Genomic DNA, 24,013 nt, shown 5'->3' with positions numbered 1-24,013 from the left:
AATGGATGTCAAAGTTTAATGAGTAATTAACTAATTATGAAGCAATCAAAAAAGGTACTCTTGTAATTATGCTTAAACTGTATTATAGTAATTGGGCCAATTATAATATGAAGGTATTTTTGTAATTATGGCAAGAGATGCATTATATGAAGCAATCAAAGGGCATTTTTCTGTAATTATAATTAGAGTGTATTATAATAATTTTAACTAATTATAACTAAAGAATATTTTTATAATTATAGTAAAATGTATTTTTGTAATTATAGTTAGAAGGTATTATAGAAATTTTGGCAAATTATAATAAAGTGTATTTTTGTAATTTTTATAGGACGACGTTATAGTATTTTTGGCATATTATGGTGGGAAGGTATCTCCATAATTATGATTGCAAAAACATTATAGTAATTTTGGGTAATTATGGTAAGAGGGATATTTTAGTAATTATGTTATGAGGGCATTATAGTAATTTTATTTACTCATAGAAAAATGGGTATTACAGTTAACTTGGATGCATATAATTCAATTGTCAAGTAATTAAAAGGACATTATGATCATTTCTAATGAGATTAATTTTATATTATTTTATGTATGTTAAAATTTAATTAGAAATTATGAAGCAATCAAAATAGTATTTTCATAATTATGCTTAAAGGTTACAATATAAGGGATATTTTCACAATTATAGTAGGAGAGGCATTATATGAAGCAATCAAAAGTATTTTTTTTTCTTTTAATTATGGTTAAAGGGTGTTATAGTAATTTTAACCAATTATAATGTGAAGGGTATTTTCATAATTATGATAAGAAGGCATTATAGTAATTTTGGTAAAACATAATATTAAGGGTATTTTCGTAATTATGATAAGAGGGGCATTATAATAATTTTAGCAAATGGAGGTTGGAGGGTATTTTCGTAATTATGTTTGTAGGGATATTTTAGTATCTTTAGCCAATTATGTTAAGTGAAATATTTTAGTACATATGTTAAAATTGGTATTATAGTAATTTTAGTTAATCACAGAAAGGGGCACCACAACTAATTTGAATGTATGTAATTCAATTATTAAATAATTAGAAAGACATTATGATCATTTGAAAGCAATTGATTTCATATTATTGTATGGAAGTTAAAATTTAATGAGTAATTATAAAGTAATCAAAAAGGCATTATGTAATTATGCTTCAAAGGCATTATAGTAATTTCTACAAATTATAGTATCAAGGATATTTTCATAATTATGATAGGAAAATCATTATATGAAACAATCAAAATTTTATTTTTTGTTATTATAGTTAAAAGGTATTATAATAATTTTAATCAAATGTAATATGGAGAGTATTTTTATAATTATGGTAAAAAAAAATTTGATATAAATGGATCTCAAACAAAAAAATCTTTAAAAAATATGTATAATTTTATAATTTTTAAAAGTATTTATTACAAAAGATGATATAATTTTTAAAAGTATTTATTATAATTAAAAGAACTCTTTAAGATGATAGATTCCTTAGGTGACCAATCACACCTAGTTAAAAAAGATTTGTGGTGACTCCATTTGTTAAGTCTAACTATAGATTTATAGATCTATATGTTATGATAGTTTAGCGACTCTACTGGGAGCTAGAGAGTCAGGCCATAAATTTTGAATTTATCCTGTCTTTTGATCTAATGGTTGAATTTATACTTGGGCTTCATCTCTTTTATGAGGGAGTAAAGTACCTACGCTCTTGTGAGATGATAATCCTTGCAATGGCTAACGAAATACTCCCACTCAAATTGAATCTTTTTCGTTGGTAGCCTGTGATGGATGAGGATTGGATTGCTTTACTAGTCTGTGATGAACAATGATGTAAGGAACAATTTAGGAACCTTTAGTGGTCAAAATCATCTAACCATGCATATAGTTCACACTTAAGAGGCCAGCCTTAGGATATAGGTCTTCTTACTCATTGATATATGTAACCTAAAACTAAGACATAAGAAAGAACAACTCATATATTGCCTATCCAACCATTTTGTTTGTTTGACTTTGTGCATTTGCATTATCATGCCATGCATCATTGTCATATGTAATGTTATGAATATGCATCATTTTCATCCATGGAAATGCACATTTCATTTATACATCAACATACCATGCATAAAACATAGCATTTTAAATCATAATTATGGTATTCAAGGTTCAAGAATAGCTCCATCAAGCAACTTCACTCACCAATACAATACAATATAATGGTTCGAACCAGACAAATGGAACAAGAATATTTCAATAATCTTGAGAGGATAGAGAAAGCTCAATAGAAGTTAGAAAGAGAGTTGAATAAGATTTTAGAAGCTTTGAACAAGTTAAATAAAGAAAAAAAATAAAAAAAAAGTACTAGCTAACAAGACCATCCATCATAAGAAGTGGATGACCTATTATACCCTCTTAGTTTTGAGCCACATCAAGTCCAACCCGCACAAAGTCCACCATCATAACAGTTTACCTATCTTATAAGGTACACATATCTTGAAATGTCATTAGCTTCAAATTTAGGATAGTATCAGAGTTTTGTAAATTTTATATTTACCAAGAAGATAGTAAAACTTATACCAATTTCTAATTTGGATGATCTAAAAAAGAAAAAAAAGTTGAAGCCCAAGGAAAAGGAGACTTTAAAAGTTTTAAAAGCTGAACAGAATATGAACTTGTTAGAGAAAAAGCTGTGAGTAGAGGAAAAATTAGTTTTTATGGTTCAGTGGATGTTGTTGGGCTCTATTTAGTCCCAAATATAGTTATTCTTATAAAATTCAAGGTTTTAGAGTTTGAAAAGTATGATGGTACTAAGTGTTCGAAGACCCACATTACCATGTATTATCAAAAAATGGTTATCCATGCTAATAATGAAAAGCTACTAATACATGTGTTCCAAGATAACCTTATTGGTTCTGCTGCTAAGTGGTATGTCTAGTTGGATAAGATTCGTATTCGATCTTGAAATAATATGGCCCATAACTTTATTAATAAGTATTGACATATCATAGACTTAGTCCCTGATCATCTTTTTTTACAAAATATAGAAAAGAAGGGGACTGAGTATTTAAAAAATATGCCCAAAGATAGAAGGATATTGCTTCTTAGGTGTAGCCTCTTCTGACTAAGAAAAAGACCATAGTGTTGTTCGTCAGCATTTTAAAATTTTCATATTATGAAAAGATGATAAAGAATGCAATAAAAAATTTCACTGACATGGTGATCTCAGACGAAATCATTGAGAATGCCATTAAAAATTGTAAGTTAAAAAGAGAAAAAATTAAGAAAGCGTCAGAGAAAAAAGAGATTGAAGCTCAAACTGTGAGCTTTGACAGACAGTTCAAGGGATATCAACCATATCCACAAGATTACTCTTTATACTATTCTGCTATGAACAATATCTTATCTTACTCATACCAGCCTATACCATAACCATCTTAATAAAAGGCTAGGATAATGCATTTCATTACATTTTCTCTTTCATTCAACCATTATTCCATGCTCTATCACCTTTCATAACTTTTCATTTCTATTCTTAAATTTCAAATGATGAATGTTTAGATAATGATAACAATAATTCTAAAATTTAATTTTGAGAACTCATTCACATTAATCTGAGAAGACTATTTGAGCAAAAAAAGTTAACTACTAGCAGATGTGAAATAGATATGTCTTGAAAATGTGTAAAGATCCATGAGCTTATTCTTGTTTAATAGATGAAGTTCAAGAAAAGCATTCACATTTGAGATGAAAAATAATCATTTTTTTTACCATTCGAAAAATCATTTATTGTTGCCCCTTTAAGCTTATTATGCTTTTTTTCTAAAGAATTTTGACCAAAGATCACCCTTTACATTTAGGGCATTTTAAAAAAAAAAATGGGTAAAAGATCGTCAAATATCTCAAAGAGGAAAGAAAAGCAAAATGAAAGAAAGAGAGAAAAGAAAATGCCATAAACAAGTTGGGGTAAAGTAATAAGAATCCTTTTGTGAGGAATAAGATGTAAAAAAAGAAAAAAATAGGGAAATGACGTGGAATGGGGCAAAATGCCAAGTTATTTCGAATGATGAGAAATGATCCTTTAGTTTTGAATCCTTTAAACACATGTTTTGATCCTATTTTATCCATTTCTTTCATGATCCCTCACCATGACTTACATTACAGCCTTTAAAAGTTCCTTTGGATCAAGTGTGAATGCTTGAATTGAATGATCATATGTTAAACTAAGGCATGCTTGTGATGGAACAGTGGAATCGTGCTACATTGCTTTAGAGATTGAAGTGTGAAAGATATCACTAATGGATGAAAAAAAAATAAAAAATAAAAAAAATAAAAAAAATGAAAGCAAAAAAATGAAAAAAAAATAAAAGAATGAAAAAAAAAAAGATGAAAAGAAAATAAAAGAAAATGAAGATTCAAATTGAAAAACCAAAAGGGCAATTTGGATAGAAAATATTTGAGTTGAAAGTTGGACACATTAAGGAAGGTCAAAGACATCTGAAGATCTCTCAAAGCTGGAACAAAGTTTAATTAGCTCAAAGATGATATCAAAAGTCAATGGAATGAGTTTTTGAAAAAGAATTCTGGATTAATGTTAAGAATTATCTGAGTATTCATTGTTTGGATATTGTTACTCCATATATTCAATACCATTCCTAAGGGTATGCTTTGAATTTGCCCATTTGCCCAATTATTTTTGTACCAGACTTACTTTTCATTGATTACCTTTCCCTTAATTCACCTTGTGCTCTCTCTTTATTACATCCCCAAAATAAATTAAGAAATTATTTGATTGTATTATAATTATCAAAAATTGAAATGATGATGAATGAATGGCAATATGCATAAAAGATTCTTGCATCCCTTTGAAAAGAAATCCAAAATGATAGGAAATAAAAAAAAAACTTGAAAAGATGGTTCGAAAAGACACATGATGTGACCAAGTAATGAATGTAGTGATGGATTGGTTAACATAATTTGTGAGTGACCAAATAATGAGAATCAGTGGATAAAATTTATTTTGGAATGGCTAGTCCTGTTAGTGGTAATCAAGTGATGAACATAATGTAGATCAGAGGATAGAATTTATTTTAAAATGGCTAGCACTGAGAAGCCTATAAATTATGATAAAAATAGTGTAGGTCAATAGATGAAATTTATACTGAAATTGTTAGTACTGAGAAGCCTATGAGTTATGATTAAATGATATAGAGTAATGGACGAAACTTGTTCTGGAATTGTTAGTGTTGAAAAGCCTATGAATGGTGATCAAGTGATGAAAATAATGATGATCAGTTGATGAAACTTGTTCCAAAGTGTTGAGAAGAAACAAGGAGAAAAAATGACCATATTACCACATTTTGATTAGAATTTCATGACATTGATATCTGCATTACATGCATTACGTTGGCATTATTTTTTAGAGAATGTTTAAAACTTTGGGTTGGATATGCACTTGCATTTTGCAGTAAACATTTGAATCATGGTTGAGAAAATGGTATTGTGAGAATTTAAATTGTTGCATTTGCATCATTGATCATGACATTCATTGCATGCACAATTTTGAGTCACTTGAAAAAAAAGTTGTGAATCTTTTGATGAGACTATTTGAGTTCTCAAATGAGAATCTTTGAATTTCAAATAAGAATCTTTGAGATGTAAAACCTTCAAATTTATCGGATATGAATCTTTGAACTTAAATGAGAAGTTTTAGACTTTTAGATGTGAATCTTCAAAATTCGAACGAAAAAGCTTTAAACTTTTTAGATGTGATCCTAAATTTGTCAAATGTGAACCTTTGAACTTGAATGAGAAGCTTTGAACTTTTGGATGTGAACTTTAAAAATTCAAATGAGAATATTTAAATGTTGGATGCGAGTCTTGCAATTTACAAATACGAATCTTGCAAATTTGAAACTAAAATTTTGAGAATCAAATTTCAGTGAATGCTTGCGAAGCTGTAAGGTTCTTACGAATCTGAACCTTTGATTTTTGAACGTAAATTGTGAATTTTTGAGTTTTCATTACAAATTTCATCATATCTGATCTATAACTCCTTTAGACATAATCGTCAAGAAGCATTTTACTTTTCAAAGTTGTGGTGCCTCTGTTTAGAGGAGCATTTTACTTTTCAAAGTTATGGTGCCTTTGTTTAGAAAAGCATTTATTTTTCTCAAAGTTGTTGAGCCTCTCAGTTTACAAAAGCTTTGTTTACTTAAAAAAAAAAACAAAAAAAAAATGAAAAAGGGGTGAATATGTTGGGATGATCATCTAAATAGGAAATGTGTTTACGTCTTTGCACAATTTTTGTTTCATAAAAAATGTGCAAAAAGGGACAGTTGTAGACACCTCAATTTATCCGGGTGTCTACTTGTGATTTTTTCTAATAAAAAATAAAAAATAATAAAAAAAGGTAGTTGAATTTGTGTGAAATTGTTAGAACTTATTTGTAAAGTTGGAGTTAGGTTTAAGGTTGAAATTCAAAAGAAATTGGAATTCCTTTTTGGATTGGAGTTCTTAGATTCAAAACCCTATAAATACATACCTACATAGATTACATAAACACACACAAAAAACTAGAGAAAGAGGCAGAAATAAGATAAAGCAGTCAAAAAAAATTTTTGAAGATTTTTTGGGGTTAAAATTTTTTTTTTTGAAAAAAATCTAGAAAATTCCCAGATTCCAACAACTTTTTTTAGTCTTTATCTCAAGCCAAGCCAAGTGAAGCCACTTTTTAACTCATTCTAGCTTTTATTCCTACAATCAAGACGCGTTGTAGTCATTAGAGTCGAACCGCCTCCTGTTTTGGGTTTTTTTTTTCACTTTATTTATTTATTTATTTTTTAGTATTTTTGCATGATTAAATTTAAAAAAATAAAAAAATAAAATATTTTTTAGGAGTAAATATTAATTATCCAATGATGAAATTTATAGAAATTTCAAATAGTAAATTTTTATAAAATTCTTGGTTAAAAATTTTGTCTAAATTTGTTCCAAATGGTAGAATGATTTAGATAAAGTTTTCAGTAATAATAATTAATATTTATTTTCAAACCAAAAAAATAAAAAATAAAATAAAAAAATATTGATAAAAATTTTGGAATTAAGTACAAATTACCTAATAATGAGATTCTTAGAAATTTTAAATGATAAATTTTTAAAAAATCTCTAAGTGAGAATTTTTCTCTAAATTTGTTACAAATGGTGAAATAATTTAGATGAAATTTCAATAAAAGTAATTATATTCTTTTCCAAATAAAATTCTAGTTGAAAATATTTGATAATTATTCAAGGATAAGATTCTTAAAAATTTTAAATATTAAATTTTTAAAAAATCTCTAGGTGAGAAATTTCTTTAAATTTGTCCCAAATGATGAAAGAATTTAAATAAAATTTCAATATAAATAATTGTCATATTATTTTCTTTTAAAAAAAGAGAGAAATAAAAAAATTTTTTAAATAGGCCCAAATGATAAAAAATTTAAAAATTTTTTAAAAAAAATTTTAAATTATCTTAAACGGTGAAAAATTTAAAAAAAAAAAATTTAAATAAGCCTAAATGGTGAAGAATTTAGAAATTCAAAACAAAAAAAATTTTTAATTTGACCTAAATGGTAGAATAATTAGATATATTTTTAATAAAAAAAATTAATTACATATTTTTTCGACGATGGAGCTTCTTCAAGAAAACAAATGAAATCCTTGAATATTCTTGATGTGAGAGAATATTTTTAAGGATTCTATCGTATTGATGGAAGAATCTTAAGAATTATTTATAATATTTCAACATAAAAATTTGTAACCATTAGAACTAAAATCCTATGATAAATTTAAAATAATATGATACCATTCTTCGGATGGGCATGTGGGGATGCCATAATCTTTCTCACATGTAACCGAACTTTCGAACCATGTTTTGATTTGTAGACCTGAACCTATTCTTTTAAGTACCCTTAGTCGAGCTTAAGGGTTCCTTAAGAGAATAGATTCTTTAGGTGACCAATCACATCTAATTAAAAAATATTGGTGGCGACTTCATTTGTTAAGTCTAGCATAGATTTACGGATTTATCTGTTATGACACTATCAATTTCACTTTTCTAATATTTTAAATGATTTTTTTTGTTTAAAAAATTTTGAGATAAAATAAAAAAATATAGATACTAAAATTTAAATTGCAGATTTTTTAAATGTTATTTATTAATGATAATTACTTAAATAATAATTACATAACTAATTGAATTAAAATAAACATTTTTATACGTGGTAAACATAGAAATATTATTTTCCGTTATACGTGGTAAACATAGTAATATTATTTTCCTACTAACTTGATATTTTTGGCCAATTAGTAACTTGATATCCAATGAACACATTTTTTGTAATTACATTTCATGGGAATTAAGACATGGAAGATGCGAGGCACCAAACACCACCAATAAGGGAAACTGTAAAGAAGGTAACGATTGATTCCAGTATTAGTAAAAGATAAAATGATTAGTGATTAAAAAATAAAAATAATAATAATAATAAAAAAAAAAAAACATAGCAGAAATACAGAAGATTGATTTTGGGAAGACTTAAGAGGGAAATGTAAATTTCCTCATAGGATAGTCTTAACTTCACGCGCTTCTCTGACGTCTCAACATAACGAAGAATGTTTAAGCTGGAAGCAAGGAAAGTGGAAATCAAATGCGAACATCGCGCTCCGCTTTCAGCGCGTGTCACCTACAATCGCCACTTTCTTAAGCAACAAACAGCCGAGTGAAGAATATTTGCAAAAAAAAAAAAAAAGAAAAAATCTCAAATCCTGTCTTTTTAATTTCTCTCTCTCAGGCCCATTCTTCTCCAATGGTGCCAACTGTCACTCTGAAAGGTCAGGCTAATCTAGTTTTCGTTCACACTCAAGCAAAGAATTTGGACATTCTCTATCAGACCCTCCTTATTCTTTTTTGGCTAATGACTTGATGTTTTGATTTTACAGCTCACATCCTCATCCATTTCAATTATAATACTCAATTAATCAATTAGATTTCTTCTCTTATTATTTTTTTTTTTTAGCTTATTAATGTCTTCAATATTTTAAGTTCATGTTGCTATTATTAATCCCAATCCTGTCTTTGTCACACCCATTTTCTTTATCAGAATTTATAGTCTCTTATATGGAATCTTTGCCCTCCTTGTAAACCACTTTGGTTTAATCTTGCACGCAAATCCTTTAATTTATTGCACTGTTTTAGGTGAAGAGTTCCATCTTTTCTTCTCTTTTCTCGTTCGTGTCTTGATCACATAGACTGCTACAGTAAACTGGGTTTTCTTTTTTTGTTTTGGTTTGGCTTTAGTTTGGTTAACTCTGCTTTCTGGTTGTGAGTTGTGATTTGATATTGCCCTTTTCTGGGCGTGTTTTTTTTTGTCAGTAGCGAGAGTGTTGCAGCCTGAAAATTATTGATCAATGGCTGAATCCTTGGGTCCACGATTGTACAGCTGCTCTAATTGTCGAAATCGTGTTTCTCTCCACGACGATATCATTTCCAAGTCTTTTCAGGTAGAGCAAAACAATCCTGAAATTGTCTTTTGAAATTTTATTAGCACCATACCTTTTATGTGTTAGTTTCAGACTTTTCAATTGGGCCTGGATTTTTCTGCATACTATCATTTGATTATAAGGACTTCATACACAGTGAAGAACTATGATCATTGGATTCAAACACTTCATAAATAGTGAGAAGCAGGATGGAAATTGAAGTGCTTTCTGGAAACTAATGATTGATTGGTCAAGTAATAGGGCATGTTTGAACTTGTTTATATCAGTCTTGGACCATAACTTGTGTATGTCATGTGAAATGTGAACAGAACTAGGAAAAACTGCATCCTCTTATAGCAATAATGAATTGAATTGAACATTTCAGAATTGAAATTAGTCTCATTTTTTACCATGATAAAATGATCTTCGGGACTTCTGTCCAAAATTCTTTTCCATAATTTTGTTCTTAGGGAAGAAATGGTCGGGCATTTTTGTTCTCCCACGCAATGAATATTGTTGTAGGACCAAAAGAAGACAGGCATCTATTGACTGGTCTTCACACCGTTGCCGATATCTTTTGTGCTGATTGTCGCAAGGTGTTAGGTTGGAAATATGAACGAGCTTATGAGGCATCGCAGAAGTACAAGGAAGGGAAATTTATACTTGAGAAGGCAATGATTGTTAAGGAGAACTGGTAGCAACCGCACCTTTGAAGGGTCTCAATCTCATTCCATTTATTCCTGTGTTGATGTAATTTTATCAATGCTTCATGTTGATCTTGTACAGAAACTTGTAACCTATTCGAAAATTTGTCATTACTTCCCACCATGCATTCTTAATATGTACTACGTCCAGAGGATGCATGATGGATATTGTGGTATTGTCAACTACTCTGTGTGACATTCCACTGTGCAGTATGCATTGAGCATTGTGTAAATGCCTGTGATTAAAATGATTGTTACAAGAATCTGAGACATTGTTCCTTTTCTCTTTCCCCTTGATGTCTTTGCTATCGCAGGAAAAAGAATTGGTTTTTTCAAGCCCTAGGAGATGAAACGTTACATCTTCTTGTTCCGATGAGTTTGGTGGATTGGTTTGGATACTGGACTTAAACTAGTATCTTTTCATAACTTGCCATGTCAATGTGAGCTCAATGTTTAGCGGTGCTGTAGCCTGGAAGATTCTGAACTTTGGTGTAGACAGTAACAGGGTAATGCCCCCTTTGCATTTTGCAGCTAACAGGATAATCCCCAAAGCATGCATTTGTCTTTTTTATGATTGGATTTGGATTCGGCCTTTAGCCTTGGGTCTGTTGGTTTGACCTATTATGTTTGTATATTATTCAGGTTGGATTTGGAAAAATATTCAATTCGATTCGATTATCGAGTGGAGCTTCAGTTGTCGAGAGTCGAGTATTCTAATTTTCGGTCTGGCCCCTTCACTTTTTCTCTATCAGCTTAAACGACATAGTTTTTCGTTCTTTTTCCTCATTTTTCCCGTCTACCGAACACAAGATTTTCTTCAAATTTTCCTCAAACCCAAAATAAAGTTGAGAGAATTTCAGATGAACTTGAAAGAAGCATTATGGAGCAAGAGAACAGATTCCAACGAAACTGTCTCCATCATCGCAATCGCCAAAAGACCCAGAATCAGAAGCAGCATTGGCTGCTGCAACGAGTGCGGTCGTAGAGCTAGTTAACTCTCTCTACAAGCAACGAATCTACAGAGAAGTCACCCTCGCTCTCCGCACCCGCCTCCGTGACGCCCGCGCCGAGTTCTCTTTCCTCCGAGTCCGTGGCCTCCGTTTCCTTCTCAAATCCTCCGATCCATTGCCCAGTGTGACTCCTCCATCATCCTCTTTTCCCACACCCAATCCATCTCTGACCTCCAAGGTCCATCACTTTCAAATCCTTTATTTTGGATGTGGGTTTTTTTGCTTGTTTTTATTTTCGTGTGTGAAATTTGGGTCTTTTGAGGGCAGCTGTTCCAGTGTTGGTTGAGCATTCATTGAAGGAAACAGAGGATGATGGAATGGGAAGCTTGAATCATATATTCAGTGTGGAACCAATGAAGATTAACAGTCCTTCCACGGATGCGGAAGTTGCTCTTGCGCTTAGAGTCTTGGAAGGTTGTTGTCTACTCCACCCTGAAAGCACTCGTTTGGCCCATCAACACAAAGCCATCCCGGTAATTCTATATTTATCTTTGAAGTGTATAGATATACCAGAATTTCGATTTAGATTTGTACTTCTAATAAAAGAAGATGGCTTGCTTTAATGAGTGACCGTTTTCTTGTTGATGGGAAATGGGAATTGGGATTGAAAAGTGAACATTGAATATAGTTGTGGAATTTAGCATCACATTATGTCAAAACAAAACAAGAACGTTGTTATTTCACAGCTGCACTATGCCTGCATTTAACCACTATATTTTGAGGAATATAGATCTCACAGTATGTGATGTAATGTAATCTTTGAGTACTTGATATGATACAGGTTTTGATGAATGTCTTATCAACTCCAGGAGTTCTTGAACAAGGTGCATGCCTGGATGCTTTAATCTCAATAATGTTGGATTCCTTAGCCAACCAAATGGTATTTTACCACTTCTTTGGCTGTACTAATGTCTTACATAGTAAACTTAGCTTATATTTTAGTTTAAATTTAGAGTTTATGCTAGTTTAATTTCCATCTTCTTTTGGGCTGCCAATTTTTATTAACAGCTCTTAGTATTCTAATGCTAATGCTACTGACTTACTGACCTAGTTTCCTGCATCATCATGATTGCATAACCTTGAAATCTGTTTCAGCTTGTATGATTATTTTGTAAATTTGTTCGTGCCATTGGTAAAGCATTTCCATAAATCCTTAAAGAAGTTTAGTTGTCAAAGAGAATGTTATCTCCATCAAAAGTCTATGTAAATGATAGCAAAGGTGTTCTTTTTTAGCCTTTTTGTGTCTAGGAGAAAAGGAAAAAAAAAATGAACTTGTTTCCCCTTCGATTTTGGTTCTTTTATTGAAGAAGATATAAGTTGCCAATTCTCTCCCTTGCCTTTTCAATTTTTTACAAGTAACAGGGCTTGGTGACTTCCAGCAATTCAACAAGATTAATACTATGGGCTTCTAGGAAGCTAATGTTTAATATTCCATCAAAATCCTCTCTGATCTGCTAGTCAAAAGCCTCTTGTTTGTAATAGCCATTGTAATTAGATACTCCACCAATCCTCCCTCCATTTCCATCTCATAGGTCTTCCCAGAAACTTAGTTTCTTGTAAACCTAGTTTTATCACTACAGCAGAAATACTTTAACAAGAGTTGGAAACACTCAGGTTAACTGACCTGAGAACATCTTTAATCCCTGAAGTTGAGCAGAGGTTTTATCCTTGACTTTGTAGCCAAATAAGGCTTCTGGATATCTTTCGTATGTTAATTCCATCCTGTATGTGTGCTTGATATTTTTGCTATTGCTTCTAGGATTTTGAAGTATGTAACGGCATTGAGGATGTTGCAGAGCTCATACTGGACAAGCAAGTGGATGAAAATCTCAGGTACTCAAAAATAGTAGCTGGAATATTTATTTCGAGGCCTTGTTCTCTTTTTCTGATGCCCCTGTTTATCTGTTATCCTATACGGTAAACCACCCAATTAAAATAAAATAGGAAATGTATTATTTTATCAATGAAGCTTGCCTATTGATCAGATGACACTGATCTCCCAATACTTTTTTTTTTTTTTTTTGTCTTTTTAACACTGATATGTCTCACTATTCCGTTCAGGTTGAAATGTGGCGAGTTCTTGCTTCTACTCGTTGGACATGTAAATGGAAGGCAAAGATCTTCCATGGCAACCATTCATGAAGATGTAAGACGACTTTTAGGTGAAAAATCTGCTTCCTTAATATGGGCAGCAAGTCAATTCGGCTCAACTCTTGATCCAGAACAGATACTGACAGCTCTTCACATCCAAGCCCGCAGGGTTCTGGAATCCCTAGACTTGTACTGAGTCTGAAATTATACTTCTGCTCTTTATAGTTGCTTGTAGTTCCATGGAAAATTTCATTGTTGAGTTAATATCTTATTTTTTGGAACCCACGCTGGTTGTTAGTGACTGCTAGTCATGTTAGAGGAGAATATTGCAGAAATTTAGATCTCTGATTCATCGTATACTTGTACAAAATTATACAAAGCAGCAAGTTACGTGCATTTACAAAGCGATTGTTTTATTGTGAAGGGTTAGCTTATCCAAAGTATAGCATAGATGTCTTTTGTTCTCTCATGGGACTTGTAATATGCAAGAAAAAAATGAATATCATCTGTGTCCTCAATCCAATTGCATCCTTGGAAACATTGCAAAATCTTTATTATTATTATTTTGTCTTGTTCTTGCCAGATGAGACCATTTTCCAGTGTAAGCGTATAATTTTGCCAACAGTACAGTATTATTTGGCTCCAATGCTGTGAGTACCCCTGCTGCAATTTTTCCCAACTCAACATTAAATGAATGACACAGCCGCCAAGCAAGGCGCCTCACGTCACTGAATCAGCTTCCATTGGAACTCGCTTGATAAGTTCATAAGCTTCTTTAAGCTGATCTGATTGACTTAGCAGATCAATCATGCATGTATGGTGCTTTATGGTAGGTTTGACATTATAAGGCTGCATCAGATCATATAATTCCTGACCCATCTCAACCGATCCAACATGAACACATGAAGAAAGAGTGGAAAGAAAATTGACATGATCTGGCGTAAAGCCATTTGCTATCATTCTTCTAAAGAGAGCAATTCCATTCCACCCTCTCACGTCCATGCATGTGTTACGGACTTAAGAAAAAATTTTGAATTTCACATTGAATATAAAAAAAAATCATTGGGATATATAAGAGTTCACATTATTTTTTCTTTAAAAGATGCCTTTTGTAAGATAAAATCGTGAGGTTAGGGAGATCAGAGCGAACAATACCTCACAAGTATGTGAATCGTGGTAAGTAAGTTGATTTGAGACGTTGGATGAGTGGATGCCCGGATCTCGGAGCCGTACGAGTTTGAAGCTTAAATCTCGACCCGTGACAAGTAGTATCAGAGCTAACCTTAAACCGTTCGATCTCGAACCGTGACAAGTGGTATCAAAACGCTTTGAAAGAGGTAGGTAAAGTGGCCAGCTTCCGTGATGCAGACGTCACGAGGTTGGGTGGGAGAGAATATTACGGACCTGGAGAAGTCTTGAATCCCACATCGAGTTCACACCATCTCTTTCTTGTGAGGCGTCTTTTGTAAGACAAAACCATGAGGTCAATAGAATCCCACATCGAGTTCATACCATCTCTTCTTTGTAAGACGCCTTTTGTAAGATAAAACCATGAGATCAGGGGGAGTCAAAACGAACAATACCTTACAAGGATGTGAACCGTGACAGATAAACTGATCTGAAAAGTCAGATGAATGGATGCCCAAATCCTGGAATCACGCAAATTCTAAACTTAAGTCTCGACCTGTGACATATTGCATATGCTCTAAGCACGGCATCGTGGGACACACCAAATTTGGGTCTGAGATTCTATTATATGCTAGAAGTGGGTACTGTGTACTCCCCACATTTACCATACATGTCGACAAGGGCTGCTCCTATTTAGACATCAGCATCATAACCACATCTAATTGAATGTCCATGAACCTGCTTTCATGCTCAATGGTGGCCGACCCTGAACAAGTAGGTAGAATTTATTCCAGTAAGTATAAATGCCAGTCAGGCCTCATTTTTGAATTCTGCATTTCAGAGACCAACTGTATGGCTTTGTCGTATAGGTCATTTTATACATGGCCGGAAATAATACCATTCCACGCATAAACATTTGTTCAAAACCATCTTCTTTCATTTTTCTAAACAGATGCTGAATGTTTTAAATCTGATTGCCGGGGGCATAGCCAGATATCGAAGCATTCCATGTTCCATCAGAACGTGCTTAAATAAGTTCAAAGCTTCATGAAACAGGAAGTTGCTTATATATCCAGGTATCATAGAGTTCCATGAAACTAAATCCTTCTTGATAGCCATAATCCCCATCTGATCAAATAGCTCATTGGCCTTGAAAACATTACCACCCAACAATCCCTGTATTACAAGAAACCACATTTTTCACTTGGAACTTGAAAACAATTGAAAACTTTCCAACGGAAAGCACTTGCCATATCACCAGACCTCCTATACACATCAATTAACCCATTGACAACAATAGGGTTAGACATAAACCTATGCCTCGTGATATATCCATGAAATTCTTTGCCGAGGCTCAACTTTTGTGATCTAGCACAAGCTGGAAGAACACTAGCTAGAGTTTGTGAAATTGGTACCATTCTAAACTTCTCAATGGCTCCTCATCATAACCACTTTGTGAGAAACCTCTACTAATTAGCCGCACTGCAAGAAACAAGATTTGGTCTTGAATTCTCAAATAAAGCATTTTTTTATAAAATTTTAAAAAAGAAAAAACTATTTCTTCGTTCACCTCCCATTGGTAGCACAAGCGGTAACAACAGCACTCCATGACCCATGATCCTTTTCAGGTATTGTCTCTAGAACTTTCTTAGCATGATCCAAGCTTCCACATTTACCATACATATCAATCAAAGCATTACCTACACAAATATTAGAAACAAATTGATATTTAATCAAAATCCCATGTAATTGTCATCCTATTTCCATGTTACCAAGACCACAACAAATTTTTAATATTAACAGGAAACACAAAAATGTCCAATAAAATATCCTCAAACAGTAATTTCTCAAAAAGGGTAAAATGTGTCTTCAAAAAGCTCATAATCCACATACAAGCTAAAGATAGCTGTCCAAGAATACAAGTTTCTAAGCGTCATTTTATCAAATGACAAATCCGCATCATTCAAACAACCAAACTTCACATACACTTGAAATTATGAGCTTGGACCTGTTTTCCAAGGATTGGGTTATTGCAAGATTCGAGAATTCAAGCACAGGTGCTTGAACTTACATGTTTATCAAGCAACAAGAGTGTTGGGCATGTGAAAGTGAGGTTTAGGAGGGATTTTGGCGAAGTGATGGTGAAGGTGGTGGGACGGTGATGGTTTCCCACATTTGAGCAATCATTTTCTGAGCATGGGAGGTAGGCAGGTAGCCAACTCAAGTACTATAAACGGAAAGCAAGGAGTTACCAACATGTGCAATGTCATTATTAACACAATTCTAATGTTGTTGCTTTGCTGTCAGCTTGCCTTTCAAAGATCTTTATGGGTCTGCTTGGTTATAAGGACGCCCATGGGTACTTATGGCCTAGTGCAGGAAAGAAATTTTTCATTTTTCATTTTTTTTCCTTTGTTCAATTTGCCTTCCTGCTAAACAAAGTGCGTAAATTTTCAATACTGCTTCACCTGCTTTTTGTTTGTAATCTATTAGAGATTCATCATGTGCCCAGAACTGTTAATTGCACCTTTAAATACGAAAGCCCTACCAATACCTCATTTCAGATAACAAAAAGAAAAACCATTCCAAAAAAACAACATTTATTCAAGCTGTGCTCTGTCTGCAGTACTTGTTGTGGCATACACTAATTATAGAATTATCCCGCACGACATGACTTGATTTGTGTCCTTCGTGAACCAATAACCCCCACAAAAAAAATAATAATAATAAAGAAGGGTTATATGCAAATGCCAAGTTCAAATCTGATGGTGACATTGCGGAAAGCCGATCACCATCACCGGCTTTCAACATAGCTTAACAGTTTCATATGTGACGCCCCCTATTGCCAGCAATGTGCAAGTTGCGGGGCATGTCGACACTTTAATGGAAAAACCTCACAAAATTAAACCTGTTTTGCTGTAAGTAATTTTCTCGGTTGGTCACGACTCAGGATTAGAGAAATTATGGCATGCACACAAGGAATATTTGGCTATAGCTTGTGGAGATCAAAAGAAGTACAGTTCCAAAGCTAAGATGTTTGAATTCTTATACAGGTAGTAGCTATAGGAGCTGCTCTCTTTTCAGGATTTTTCAATATGTTAATCAAGCTGGTAATTTTCTAATTCAAATCTTATGGAAGGTTTCTTATTGATGTTAATGACCATGAGACTATATGCAGGCAAATATTTCTGAAGGCATATTCTTGTATTTCATTGGTGAAAGTTGATCTTAACAGTAAAAAGGAGGCCAAAAACTGGTAAAACGTACATAATTTCTAATTATCACCGACACTCTAGAGGCTGACTCGGAATGGTTTGAAAATCTTGCCCCATAGCATTGACAATTTCAGGACAGCAAAAGGAAAACCATCCCAAGGAAAAAATAATACAGCTTCTGATGCCCAAGTTTGGCAAGAAAGAGACCTCCATGATGGGGGTAGTGATTGGTTAACCTCAATTCACGGCTTTGAAACACCCTTTAGTGGTGAACACCTTGGACAAAATAATATAATACTACCATTGGGTCTAATGCTACATATATCCACTACTTGTTCCATAAGTAATAATTAATATATAAATAAATCATGGAATCTATAGGAGTAGGACAATCTGTGAAAGATTTTGCCAAGGGTGGATGAAATTATTCCTGGGCACAGCTCCCAAGGAGAATGTTTTTGGGTCCCATTTCAGACCGCATTTGGGAATCCTAGTCAAGCTAAGAGCTTCTTGTCTTCGATTTTACTAGTAAAGAAAGAAAATGCGGTGGGACGGTGGCAAGTAAATGGAAATGGAGCTCATTGCTATGCAAGACAGAAATCACAATATATATATCACAATATATATATATATATATATATAAAAAATAAGAATATATATGTTACTGGTTAAATGGGAGGAAGATATGTGTTCTAGAAAACCATAAATAAAACATATAGATTATTTTAAGTAATCTAGACCTTAGTCTAAAATATTTATTCTTACATTTATGTCATGAAATCATTCAAAATAATTATAAGAACCAAAATTAATCATCCCCGATCACGTTTAAAAGAAAAGGTTTGTACCAAAGAAAAAAAGGATAAAGATCGTAGGTACCAAGCCTGCAACAGAAAGTGGAAAAGCATGTGCAGGGAGGGGTATGGCTCATATGGGGTCGGTAATTCATTTCTTGGTTATATTCCTTCTCAAGACAGTACACTTGCTTCTGAAGGTTAAGGGGGTTGGAAGAATCTCTCAAAACCCAGATGTGCCGATAAGACCTTACCCTTGTGACTTGTTGACAAAGCAAAAAAAGAAGGAAAAGTATGCTGCAAAACATTGACGGCCATTATTCCAACTCACTTGGAGCTCAAGGAAAATCCATGGCTGTAATTAGTACCAATTTCCCCCGCAAAAGCTAGTGTTAAATTAAACCAAAATCATTATCTGTTCATGAAACTGCTAACATTCTTCTTTTTTTAAAACTTTTGGCTACCTAATTAACGACATGGCACATTATTAGAAGATCAACAACATAAAACACCGGAGAAGGGGTCCTTGAATCACAACCCAAGCTGTGGTGGAAAACATGTGAACAAAAGTCACAGTGCAACTGTGTGCATTGCAACCCCAAGAAGCAGCAAGTAGCCAAGAACTCTAGCTCCTTTCTTGTCTTATAGCTGAAGCTCTCAAAAGAAACAAAGAAAAAAGAGTCTCCTGCTGCTTTTACATTTATGCACAGCATTTATGTCAACCTTTTGAAGCTGACCTAAAAGAAGCTTCAAACAACCACACTGATCAAAAGAGTAGAGAAAGGTACTACAGCATTACAAGTAAAAGGGAAAGAGGTAAAAGGCTAAAGTTGAAAGAAAGGCTGAAGCCCCATGTACCCTGACTGTTAGTAATCAAACATCAAACTAGTCACCGAGCATGTAAGAAGAAAAGGAAAAACACCACCATCTCCCTGTTTAACCATGTTATATTTAGCTGTTCATTTCACCAATGTCCTCCGTCCAACATTCCACTCCAATATCCAGTAGATCCTCCTTGCACTCTATTCTGCTCCAATTCGTTAGTGGTGCTGCTTGAAACCTGCTTCAATTCCTCCATTGGAAACAAAAGCCTAGCACCACTTTCTTGTATCCCTTGAAGATTCCCATAGCCAGTTTCAAATCCATCAAGAGAAAAATTGAGAGTCGGTTTAAAGTCTTGCATTGGAAACCCACTTGAGTACACTGTGTTGGAATCAGAAATTGGCATTGACATGAATGAACTCAAGCCTGTTGAATTAATACCAGTCTTCAGCAGCTCCATAGCATTGAGATGAGTCGAAGTTGAGGAGCTAGAGTTTTGCTGGTTACTTTTGTTACCTGCGCTATAGGGCATCTCTACGAATTTTGACAAGATATCGTAGTCTTCAGTTGGTGGTGGATAAGCTATGTTAAGGTCTTGACCTTCATGGATCTTAGGGTTTTGAGAAGCAGAATGAGGAAGACCAGGTGAAGTCAGATCACCAAGCTTCTTTGATGAAGCTGGTGATGATGATGAAGATCTCTTGTTCTTCCTTGAACCTCCTCCAACAGGAACATTCCTGAGGGAACCACCATCGGTCCAATACCTTCGACAAGTCTTACAGAAGTATCTTGGCTGAGAAAGACTGTAGTTATTATAGTAACAAAACTTGGTGTTAGTTGAATTGCACCTGGGACAGTTCAAAGCTTGATCCTTTTGAGGCCTAGCCCTTCTCTCCACCATAGGTCTTGAAGCTTCCATGGGCTTAACTATCCCAATTCCCTGAAATTTTTAACAGGGAAAAAGAAACAAAAAAAAGGGAAAAATCCATGACTTGATGATCAAAGAAAAGCGTTTGTCTCTCACAAAACTAAACTTGATAATAAAGATGAAAGAAGAAACAAACACGACAGAGAAAAACAAAGGACGCTGCTTTGCACTTTGAAAGATTACACCACCAATAAAAACAAATAATAATAGTAACTTTTTACCGGGTCCTTTATCAGATGGCGGAAAAAGAAAGAAAAAAGTGCAGTACTTTCTCAAACAGAAAAAAATGAAAGATCTTAAACGACAGCAACATAAATTCAACCATTAGTGGGGCTGAACAACATCATCTCATGGCAAAAAAAAGTGCAACTTTAAAGCGAGTAATCAACAAAAATTCAAAACCCAAAGCTACATATATATATATATATATATATATATATACACACATATATATAAATATATAATGAGCTTTGAAAAACTCAAAACAGGAAAGAAAAAAAAAAAGGAAATCATGATTTCATGAGGAGAAAAACAAAAAGAGAAGAAGACCCTTCTTTACCTGTGGCCACTGAGCTGTATCCATGGATTAAAGAGTTAGAAAAAGGGGAAAGACGAAAAGAAAAAGCTATGGAGTCTTCAAAGAGAGGAAAATCACCCCACTTTGCTAGGAAGCTGGTCTTAAAGCCAAAAGTAAAAGATGATACACTTTGAGGGATGGTATTTGTGGTGGTTCCATGTGTTGGCCTACTACTAATATGAAATGAAAGAGAGAGAATGAAAGAGCGCACTTGAAACAGGGACAATTTTGTCGGTTCTGTTCTTATTTCATTATTGTATAGTTAAAAAGAAAAAACCTGACTAGTTTCTACACAGTATACATATGGGAAATTTCTGTAAATTGCATCCATGTTTTTTCCAATTAAAAATATTGTTGAATTCTTGCAATAGCCAGTCAGTCACTCGATCTTGTTTTTTGTTGGGGGTGTGCCGAGTGCGTCTGCACTGTAGACTTTAGTTGGTTCTTTTCTGACTAAAAGGATTCTTCTCCCATTCTCTTTCCACTGGTTTTTTTTTTTTCTTGGTACAGAGAGAGAGAAATGAGAATAGAAAGAGCGCAAGCTAATAATCGGTTTGCTTCAATTCCCAACAAAGTTAAAATGTTGAAATTTAAATATTTAGTCATTTTCTTTTATCATTTTAAGTTTTTAAAATAATTTATTATTCCATTTTAATTAATTTGATAATTTTAAATTAGACAAATAATATGATATAAAAATAATATTTTATAAATTATGTATATATTTTATATAATCATATTTTATATTTTAATTATATTAATATTATAAGTATCGTATTTCATTTTTTGTGTTTATCACATGTTTAAGACATAATTAATTAATTATATTTTAATTGTGTTATCATGTCAGCACATATAAATAGCACGTTTATAACACATGTAAGTGATATCTTTTTCTTATAATTATTTACATTTATGTTATAGTTATGTTTGTTTTCTCATGGAAAATATTCCACTAAAGTGTTAATTGTGTTTAAGGTTTTAATATTTTTATTATGTTATTATTTTAGTTTAATGTTGAATTGTTGATTCGATATTTTAGTGTTAATTGTATTTAATTAAGTTAATCATGTCTAATCATGTTAATTATGTCGTATTTTATTATTCATTCTTGTAATAGATGAAAATATGTTAGTTATATAATGTCATGTGTAATATATATAATAAACGTGTCAAATTCATGCTTAAATTATTTGTGTTATTTAAATATTCATTTTGTATTTAAATCAAGACTATTTGCATCATATTTGACACAAAACACAACACAATGATACAAATTATCAAATCTAATTTTAATTTAATATCTTTTTGTTTATTGTGCTTTGCTTAATTTCTCTAATCATTTTGAAGTTACATTTTTTATATTTGAATTCATATATAAAATTTTTACTCATTCATCTTATTGCAAGAAAAAACATATTAATTAATAATAAATTTATTTTAATTATTTCATACCATTATATTAAAAAAAATTTAATACAATTATTTTTAAAGAATATTTAACAAGTTTAAAATTCAAATTATAATATGTATAACCTTTTTTTATTCCCAAAATACAGTTTTCTTTAAGGTAAAGAGTATAAAAAAAACCTTTAATTATAATAAAAAAATTATCCAAACCTTTATTTTTTACTGCAATTAATCAACTCCTCCTATATTTATTTACATTCAATTAACACTTTATCTTAATAAAAAAAGTTAACACCATTAATTTTTTTTCCAACTAAATTAAAATGTCATGTTACTTCAATAAAATAGATGAAAGTTTGTTATTGGAACAATTAATATATGTAAAAATTAAATAAAATAAACTTTTTTTCTTTTTTTTCTTTATTTCCTTTCTTTCTAAGATCCTGATTTAATTGACTATAACTTAAAGATTGATTGATTAAATTTTATCACGTGACTAAATTTCATTAATTTAAGAATCAAATTGAATTGAAATAAAAGATTAAAAACTTAACTGATTGCAATAAATTATTACTGACTTAAATGATTATAAAATTATAGTTTAAGGTCATTTTTGACCTCTTAGCCTTTCCTTTATGAAAAAAAAAATTATATTACTATTAACTAAAACTTAATTCAATTAATTTACGTAATCATCTTTAAAAGATTATATTTAATATATTTAAAATTTAAATCTTAATATATGTAATCTCTTTATTATTGCAAAACTATGATCTCTTATAATAAAAAAAAATACTAATACTTAAATAAATAATTAAATCATTTCTTATTAGTTTAAACTTTTAAAATAGAAATGTGGAGCTAAAAATTAAAATGACCCAAAAAAAAAAAAAAAACCACTTCATTGAATTCAAGTCCAAAAATTAAAAAAAAAATTGAAAAAAATTCGGACACATTTAAAATTTTTCAATGAACACCTCAAAAATTAAAAAATAAAAAAAATTTTCTCTAAAAATCTTTTTTACTTATAAAATTGATAATTTTTTTTATATAAATTATAAGTGGACACGTTCAAAAAAAATTGTGGATTCATCATTGGCCAGGGGCGTAATTAATTCCAAACTAGTGGAGTCATTTGATTCCATTAAAATTTAACATTCTTTTATATAATATTGGATAATTTACAAATTGATCTCACTAAAAATGAATTTGAGAGGTCAATTTATTAAATATAAAATTTTGAGGATCAATTTATAATTAATAGAAGCTAAAAATCACATATTTATCTTTTGTCTTTAAAAAATTAACCAAAAATTTAATAAAAACAAGAAAGATATCATTTGGAAATGTTGATGATGAAGCAATTATACAACAATATTAAAATATAAAAGCTTGTTTGTGGTAATTGTGAAAAAAAAAAATCTTCATAATGTATATTTTTTGTTATTAATTTATCTTAATTTTTTGTAATGAAATATATTGTTGTTATGTAAAGATTATGTATGAAAATTTTATATTTATATATTTATGTATTGTGAAAGTAATGCTCTTTCAGTTCATTTTTGTATGTCCCATTTTAATTATTTTAGAGATTAAAAAAGTTTCAAGTTTAGTGTATTTTATATTAAAATTTTTTTGTTTTTTATTAAAATTGATGTTTCATAATTTTTAGATAAAAAATAACATATATAAATAAATTTGAAATATAAAAAATAATAATAGTAATTGCCATTGGAAAATAAAAAAAATGAGACACATGAACAAAAAAAATAATAATAATGAGACACAGATTATAACT

General features: G+C 31.6%; 2 protein-coding genes and 2 pseudogenes across 6 annotated transcripts; 2 read left to right on the top strand and 2 right to left on the bottom strand.

The window, feature by feature from the left end:
- Positions 1-8,869: 8,869 nt before the first annotated feature.
- On the top strand, positions 8,870-10,503 carry LOC111291480 (protein yippee-like At4g27745). Of its 4 annotated transcripts, none has more exons than XM_089767964.1 (3): positions 8,870-8,888; positions 9,430-9,557; positions 10,007-10,503. In XM_089767964.1, exons 2-3 carry the CDS (start codon positions 9,465-9,467, stop codon positions 10,232-10,234), a joined length of 321 nt encoding a protein of 106 aa, XP_089624090.1. In that variant the 5' UTR covers positions 8,870-8,888; positions 9,430-9,464; the 3' UTR covers positions 10,235-10,503. The 4 variants fall into 4 exon arrangements, with proteins under 4 accessions (XP_089624090.1, XP_089624089.1, XP_089624087.1 ...); XM_089767963.1 differs by lacking the exon at positions 8,870-8,888 and adding an exon at positions 8,980-9,314; XM_089767961.1 differs by lacking the exon at positions 8,870-8,888 and adding an exon at positions 8,981-9,252.
- A 51-nt stretch (positions 10,504-10,554) lies between these two features.
- LOC111290151 (uncharacterized) lies at positions 10,555-13,862 on the top strand (annotated as a pseudogene). Its single transcript, XR_016346307.1, has 6 exons — positions 10,555-10,746; positions 10,883-11,428; positions 11,518-11,723; positions 12,032-12,130; positions 13,010-13,083; positions 13,312-13,862. The product of XR_016346307.1 is annotated as an uncharacterized LOC111290151 (transcript).
- Positions 13,768-18,796, bottom strand: LOC111290150 (pentatricopeptide repeat-containing protein At2g13600-like; annotated as a pseudogene).
- Positions 18,797-18,870: 74 nt separating this feature from the next.
- On the bottom strand, positions 18,871-21,265 carry LOC111289960 (dof zinc finger protein DOF4.6-like). The gene is made up of 2 exons (XM_022881327.2): positions 20,788-21,265; positions 18,871-20,240 (listed from the first exon to the last, which is right to left on the bottom strand). Exons 1-2 carry the CDS (start codon positions 20,809-20,811, stop codon positions 19,443-19,445), a joined length of 822 nt encoding a protein of 273 aa, XP_022737062.1. The 5' UTR covers positions 20,812-21,265; the 3' UTR covers positions 18,871-19,442.
- Between the last annotated feature and the right edge of the window lie 2,748 nt (positions 21,266-24,013).

The sequence above is a fragment of the Durio zibethinus genome, chromosome 11, assembly GCF_047325235.1.
Source record: "Durio zibethinus cultivar Kanyao isolate XHJ-2024 chromosome 11, ASM4732523v1, whole genome shotgun sequence".
Lineage (NCBI taxonomy): Eukaryota > Viridiplantae > Streptophyta > Magnoliopsida > Malvales > Malvaceae > Durio > Durio zibethinus.
Note: the sequence above shows the minus strand (reverse complement) of the source record. Positions and strands in the feature narration are given on the sequence as shown.

Coding starts and splice junctions, on each gene's coding strand:
- LOC111291480 (XM_089767964.1), top strand. CDS start 9,465: ATGGCTGAATCCTTGGGTCCACGATTGTACAGCTGCTCTAATTGTCGA. Junction 9,558..10,006: donor TCATTTCCAAGTCTTTTCAG/GTAGAGCAAAAC, acceptor TTTTGTTCTTAG/GGAAGAAATGGTCGGGCATT.
- LOC111289960 (XM_022881327.2), bottom strand. CDS start 20,811: ATGGATACAGCTCAGTGGCCACAG. Junction 20,241..20,787: donor ATACAGCTCAGTGGCCACAG/GTAAAGAAGGGT, acceptor TAAAAATTTCAG/GGAATTGGGATAGTTAAGCC.